Source organism: Odontomachus brunneus, unplaced genomic scaffold (assembly GCF_010583005.1).
Source record: "Odontomachus brunneus isolate Ranch 3 - 2012 unplaced genomic scaffold, Obru_v1 Obru_scaffold_120, whole genome shotgun sequence".
In the NCBI taxonomy this organism is placed as follows: domain Eukaryota; kingdom Metazoa; phylum Arthropoda; class Insecta; order Hymenoptera; family Formicidae; genus Odontomachus; species Odontomachus brunneus.
Window position 1 is genome coordinate 682,594 of NW_022639570.1, and position 7,718 is coordinate 690,311.

General features: G+C 37.4%; 2 protein-coding genes across 5 annotated transcripts in view; one reads left to right on the top strand and one right to left on the bottom strand.

Moving 5' to 3' along the window:
- LOC116849608 (serine/threonine-protein kinase SIK3-like) overlaps positions 1-7,718 on the bottom strand; it is a 372,170-nt gene that overhangs the window by 115,221 nt on the left and 249,231 nt on the right. The window lies entirely within an intron of this gene.
- On the top strand, positions 7-1,782 carry LOC116849611. Of its 2 annotated transcripts, none has more exons than XM_032826933.1 (2): positions 7-1,181; positions 1,546-1,782. In XM_032826933.1, exon 1 carries the CDS (start codon positions 16-18, stop codon positions 1,177-1,179), a length of 1,164 nt encoding a protein of 387 aa, XP_032682824.1. In that variant the 5' UTR covers positions 7-15; the 3' UTR covers positions 1,180-1,181; positions 1,546-1,782. The 2 variants fall into 2 exon arrangements, with proteins under 2 accessions (XP_032682824.1, XP_032682825.1); XM_032826934.1 differs by having other exon boundaries at positions 1,550-1,782.

Genomic DNA, 7,718 nt, shown 5'->3' on the forward strand with positions numbered 1-7,718 from the left:
GCAAAAGAAAAGAAGATGTCATTGGAAAGAGGACAGATAGACGGGATAACAGTTTCTGGTGACGGGACCTGGAGGAAGAGGGGATTCTCGTCTTTGTTCGGTGTCGTATCACTAATAGGGTGGTGCACGGGAAAAATCATCGACATTGCAGTGAAATCTAAATTTTGTAAGGCCTGCAGTTTGTGGAACGGAAAGCAAGAAACAAGCGAATATGAAGAATGGGCTGCAAATCACGAAGCAAACTGCGAAAGAAATCACGAAGGTTCGTCGGGAAAGATGGAAGTAGACGCAGTCGTAGAAATGTTTCAGCGGTCCGAAGAATTGCACAATTTAAAATATTCTCATTATATCGGAGACGGGGACAGCAAAACATTCAAAGGCATTTTAGATTCGAAACCTTATGATGATTTGAATGTTTGTAAAAAAGAATGTATAGATCACATTCAAAAACGTATGGGCACAAGATTACGAAATTTGAAAAAAAATGTAAGAGATCTTGGCGGCAGAGGCAAATTAACAGGCAAACTGATCGACGAGTTGACAATATACTATGGTCTAGCTATTCGCAGAAATCCTAATTCCATAGAAGATATGAGACAAGAAATATGGGCGACTTTATTTCACAAGATTTCCACGGACAGCGAACCGCAGCACGACCGTTGCCCAGTCGGAGAAAACTCTTGGTGCTCTTGGCAGCAGGCGAAAGCGCACAATGAATTACATGAGTACCAACACAAACCAGCTTTGAATAGTGAAGTTTTTAAAGCTATTCAGCCAATTTACGAAGAACTGAGTCGAGACGAATTGCTGTCCCGCTGTGTTGGCGGGTTTACCCAAAACAGCAACGAGAGCTTTAATTCTGTGCTGTGGGCAATAGCACCAAAAACTGTTCATAGCAGCAAAGCAATCGTTGATATTGCCGCAAATATTGCTGTTTGCAATTTTAACGATGGTTTGCACAGCATAATGGAAATTATGCAAGTATTAGATTTAATAATTGGATCTACTTGCTACAATTTCTGCGTTGAAACAGACGAACGCCGGATCCGCGCAGCTGAACGCGCCATGACTAAGGAAGCTCAAGAAGCTCGTAGGCAGCAGACATCAGCTCGGAAGGCCGCAGATGACGAGTATATGAATGTAGAAGGTCAACTGTATGGTGCAGGCATTGCAGATTAACGGTGAGCTCCTAATAATTACATGTTTTCTCGTTGCAAAACTTTAAACGCAATTTCTGTAAAACACCATTTTTCAAATTGGTGTGCAGCGTAGCTCCTACAATTTACATCGGATTGACTTCAAACAAAGTTTATTCTATGCCAAATTAAATGTTTTATAGAAGTACGTAGCCGTTTTTTAATAGGATTGTTAGTTTTTGGGGGGGAACCAGTTTTATAACGATTTTTCAGTGAATATTTGTATACTTTTCTTCAAATTGGTGTAAATTCCACAAAAATTAATATTTTTGAAAAATCCTACGTACTTCCAAGGCAAATTTATCAGAGAATATGAGGTGTTTTGAATTTTTGTTCTATGTCATACCAGTCAGCCGGAATCCTGCACACCGATTAGACCGGCATAGCGCAAAGGGTCATCTTTGGCGCCATCTACAGGACGCTCTTTAAAGTATTTTCTAATAAAAAAAATATATTTTATAACTAGAAACTATAATAAAATCAACCCTCAAACCCGTTTTTTGATTACTCTATTCCTTAGATGTGAAAAAAATTAATGAAAAAGAGGAAAAATTTCTTACGCAAAGGTGTTATACCCCCTTAATATGACGTACTCTACTGAGTGGAATTAATTCTTTTCACAAATCTTACGATAACCATCGTAAAATAAAATAAAAAAAAAGATTTCAAATACGATAATGTTTCACAGTATCATGCTCATTTAAAATTAAAATGCATAGGTAACTTTGATATGTCGCAACTCCGCGAAAAAAAATAACGTACAAATCCACCTTTTTTTAAATTGCAGTGGAATATCTATACTTGACGATGATTACCATGAAATTTACGAAAAAAATTTAGTCCACTCCGTAGGATACGTGAAATTGTGCAATTTTTTGAAGACGCGACACATTTATTTTTGAAAAGACTGCGGAAAGGGAAGAGAGTAAATTCAAGATCGGACGAATGCTCTTTAAAGTACAGACTTCACTCTTTCAAATAAAAAAAGAGATTCCAAATACGATAATGCTTCGCGGTATTATATTCATTTAAAATTATGTGAAATTTCGACATGAACTTATCTATTCCATGTTTTTGTTAACGAGTGTATAATAGTCATGAGCATATAATTGTTTGCTTATCACATCAAGTAATTTATTAATAAAATTGTCTTCGACCTTTGTGGGTAAATATACATCAAATGATATTCTAACCTAAAAACTTGTCACTCGTCAGTTAAACAATTTTACAGGCCAGACAGCCGAGATAGCATAGAGAATTCAAAAAGAATTCAATCGTATGTTACCAATTCTGAGCTCATTTTTGGATGCAAACAGAATTCTTTTCACTGAACTGAACTTTGAAGAATACTTTTTGCATCTGAAAATTAACTCAGAATTAATGACATATATATAATATGCGACAAAATTTTTTGAATTTTTTAAAATCCTCTGTGCTATCTGGGAGGACACAAAGAAAAAGCGCAACATAGAACACTAAGTAACTTGTTTAACCTTAAGATGAAATTTATTCAAAGTTTATTAAGAATTTATTCAAATTTTATTGATAAATAAAATAAATAGCTGGGAAAAAATGTGAATATATAATTGTATCAAATTATAATCATACATAATTACATATGATTCATATTTGAAATTTGTTCATACCCAGAGTAACGTCAAATAAATTTTTAATAACTTTTTAATAATGTCTCTAACATTAATAAGACGTTTTTAAAGTCAACTTGCTACCTAAATACATGGTTTGCCTACAAGACTGTTTAATTTTTTTTTTTAATGAGTGTTTTTATTTATTTTTATTTATTTTGATGATATTGATATAGTATAAAAAGATATAGCATAAAAAGATTTATTCTTTAATTCATTCACAATTATTATCGGGAGCTTTTACAGATATGATCAAGTACGCTTGGTTTGCATCGAAATTAATTCCTGAAAGAAATGTGTTTCGAAACGTCAACGAAATATGTTTCCCTCCGGACTTACGGAAAAATAAATGTGTATGTGATACTCCTTCATTTATTCGTTATGCAAACTGTAGAAAATTTATATGCTTTAAATGTTTTTATGATGTTTATCATCCAAGTAATTGTTCCGCATCGAAATAATTTAATTTTGTAATAAATCCGCAATACTTAAATAATTGAATTTTGTAATAAAAATATTCACATTCACATTTCAGATGTTTGTTTATTCTTCTTTTTCTACGATTAATTATTTTAAAAACTAGAAATTTAAAATACTGTTAATATTATTTCCAATTAAATTTTAAATTTAAACAATTTGAAAATTTAGATACGTTGCCTTTATATGTTATCCATTACAAATAACTTATATATTATTATTATTATTACTTATTTATTATTTCAAATATTATTACTTGAATTAAAGTTCCCTTAAAATTAAATTTAAATTAATGTTTAGAATGTGATACTAAATTAAATTTTCTATTTCAAAAATTTGCATACTATATCAATATCATCAAAATAAATAAAAATAAATAAAAACACTCATTAAAAAAAAAATTATTGCTTACCTCCATGAGCGAACTTGGATCTTACGAATTATGAAGCAAGCACCTAACTCACGAAACCAACCGCACTCACGAAGCCAATTGCACTGGTTGGAAGTACAGTTACCGGGAAGGCTCATATGGCGTGCCGCGGTGCGCTTCGGATATGGCAAATTTTCACAAATTTATTACTCCAAAACTAAGGCTTATTCTATCAAACGCTGAGACACGTATCTTTTTTTTTTCATCTCCAGAATAATTAAAAAAATTGGGGTCGAAATCCCAGGGTGAGTCACCTGGTCCTCCCCTTGCAAGTCAAACTGAACAAAAAAGTCTTCTACCATTTTGCAAATGACCACATAGGTTTTTAAATATTAAAGAAAATTATTATATATATGATAATATATCATAGTGCACAAATGTTCTTTAATTAATCTAAAAATCTATGTGGTTATTTATAAAATAGTAAAGAACTTTTTTGTTCAATTTGACTTAATGTATACGTATACAACGGCAGACGGCGCCACTGTAGCTCATCTACCATATTGCGCGTGATCATTCACCAATCTTTTTTAATTAATATCTCAACTATTATTGCGGATATCGCAAAACGGCACAAGACTTTCTTGCTCACCTCAATCCGTTCTACGTTCTCATAAAAAGTTATCATGGAAATCTGAGACACCCTGTATGTACAGGGTGTTTCCTCTAACTCGACCATTTAAAATATCTCCGTTGTTTTTGATGATACGGAAAAATATTACAGGGAAAAGTTGTTCAATTGAAAGGGACACATATTATGACAAGCGAAAAATTTTTCTCGAGTTTTTCTCATAGTTTTTGAGATTTTGAGGTCATCGCGATTTTTTAAAATGGAATAGCATATTTTCATTAATGTAGTAATGCAATTCATAAAAAAACAAATTCAACCATACATAATACGTAGTCCTTCAGATGACCTTGGACATTAAAAAATCACATTAGCTACTGCCATCAAAACAAAGGTTTTCATCTTTTCGTCGCGGATGATTATAAACATTACTTGTGCTAGCTCGCACGAAGTTGTTACAGTGTTTTGGAAAGCTCTCGAGGTATGTTATAAGAATAATGAAAAATGGGGGGTTCCACTTAAAATTCAAAGTGACCTTGTCCTGACCTTGACGACGCCACTCGAAACCAATGATATCATCTTATGTCCCCGTCGAAATCCCAAAACTTTTATCTGAAACATTTTTCCCTAAAATGCACTGTTCAAGATATATTTGAAGTGATCGATTAAAATGGGACACCCTGTATAGGCAAATTTATCTGTGCTCACGCTATTATTATTATTATGTATAATATACTACATATCATATCATTAGGGTTAATTCGTTTTCATCTTGTAATATTAAAAAATATGCACAAGTAGTTATGAAGCATAATGCAAGTGAAGAGAAATAATGCAACCTAAGGATATTTGTACATGGGGACGTCTACAGCACTCTTAAGAGTCTTTTTCCAAGGCCTGTAGAGAGTGAGCGGAAGGTCGTGAAGTCATTGGACTTTCTCCAACGGTCTCGGGAGACCGTTGGAGACCTGCAGTGCTGGTTTACTTTATCAAAAGGCTGGCTTATCTCGAAGGGCCTTTTTAGCTCTTAATTGGCCTTTTCGGGGATTCTTGTATAGGAGTATTACTGGGAACCTTTCGACGCATTGTGCTGGGTTTTAGTAATTTTTTACTTTTTTGGCTGAAGAGCCAATTCCTGTGGGCCAATTTTGATGGCTTGTAGAAGGCAAATGTGAGTTCGCACTGACCTTCGGGGTGAGACTTGAGGCAGTCTCTTGTACACGTAATAGACGTGAGTGCAAACGAACAGTTGTACGGTCTTCTGTCGTTGTGCAGTTTTTTGTGTGCGTTCGTTTGGAACGTCTGGATGCTGATCTCCATAGACACTTATGCGAAGAGTATCGATAAACAGCGTATGAGTCCTTGCTGTCGCCCCCTAAGATCCTGCTTACGCGATAGCAGTTGTGCCGCAGAGCCCTTTGTTAAGGGTTGTTGGCTTGTAAGGAGCCTACTCTCAAGCTAGATGAGGATCCGGAAGTCACTCGAGGTGAGGTCCTCGTTTAAACCCTATATATCATTATGGACATAGAAGAGAGGGAAATCCAGTCTGCGGCGGACTCAGATACGTCGCACCGGCTTGGCGGGGTTATCGTCCCGCACTCTGCATTGTCGTCAACAAACGTCGGACTGTGTAGTAAGTTGCCGGCGGGCTCACCACACAATATGGCTATCGCTGAGATATTAGAAATGGCGACGGAGTATCATGTTCCTCAGAGCAAGTAACAGGTGCTGCTCGAGTGTGCTACTGAGGTGGCGGAGTTGGCTGACGCTATGTCAGTGTCGGCCGATGTCGGTGTCGGAAAGAGTCGGCATTGGCGTTTGCCGTTTCTCCTGCGGGGCTGTAGGATTGACTCAAATAGGTGGTAGTAGATGCTATTGCGCATGATGGTGCCTTGCGCTCGGTTGAGGGAACTATTACGGGGACAGTTTCGTATGCTGGGGTGGCGATCGATCTTCTGAACCGAGTCATGAAGGAGTCTACCTTCGCTGCGGAGCAGCCTCTCTCTCAACGTAAGCGTGAGCACGATCCGTCGAGTCCGGAGTCCCCGATGTATTGCAATGTGTCTGCTTATACGGACGACTTAGCAATTTATTCTGTTCAGAGGCAGGATAGATCTAGAATTATGAGAACGGATCCACTTGATGATGTCCCATTGAGTAGGAGGACCAGAAGTTCGGGACTGACGGATGCTACTAGTGATGGCAATGTGCTGGATACATGCACCTATATCCTGTCCTCGGGTGACACTGATCCTTCAAAGGCAAAGAATAGAAGAAAGAAATTGGTGCCCAAGAAAACGAGGAGAGTGGTCACGAAGAATAGGTATACGTGTACGGAGGAAGGGAAGGACAGACGCCAAGAAGGGGCAGCAACAGCAATAACGGAATACGAGATGGACGGAAACATAGACGATTGGATGAAAATAGAAAAAAATAGGAAGAAGAAGACCGTCTCGAAGAAGTAGGTAAAGGAGGAAACCCCGAAACCCTGTTCGCAAGCTAGCGAGGTGTTTGAGAGAAAGGAGTACCACACAACGTCGGGCTGCGTTAAGCGCCCTTGCTTGTGAAGGCCTCGATGTGATCGATGAGACCCTCTTAAGTCGGGGAGAATGCAGGGTCGTTTGAGTAGCTTTATGAAAAACAAGATCTCTGAGGTGAAGGATCTTGTCTTAATTTTAGTTGGGAGGGCAGAGGCTGTCGGTGATTCTCTATACCTTAAAATGAGGAACTCTCAGTTAGCGGTTCAGTTGGATGAACTAAAAAAGAATCACGAAAAGACCAAGCAAGACTTGAAGCAAGAGGCTCTGGAAGAGTTAAAAAAACTGCGGGAAGGTAGAGACACGCTCAAAATGTCCAGTGCAGGGAAAGAGCTTGCTAAATATTGAGAGTACAAATAAGTCTCCGCCGTTTGACAAAAGATGGCCCTACCAGTAAGTTATGGTTAAAATTATCAGATGTAAAACGTCATATCGTAAGGTTGGACATCTGGCAACACCATAACCTTGAAATATTAGCGATTTTGTATCAGTATCACATAATTTTTTTCGTGCGAAAATGTCGAGTTTTGGGCCGAATAAGCGTCATTTGCGGGAACTTTTGATTTACTTCTTTAATTTGAAGAAATCTGCAGCTGAGGCGCATCGATTGCTTGTAGAAGCATATGGTGAGGCTGCTTTAAGTGAGAGAAGTTGTCGTGAGTGGTTTCAAAAGTTTAAGAACGGTGAATTTGACGTCGAAGACAAAGAACGTAGCGGAAGGCCGAAAGTGCGCGGAATTGGAAGCATTATTGGAGGAAGATTCGTACCAAAGAAGAACTTGCACTTACATTAGGAGTGACTCAACAAGCAATTTCACATCGTTTAAAATCGTTGGGAATAATTCAAAAGCAAGGAAACTGGGTT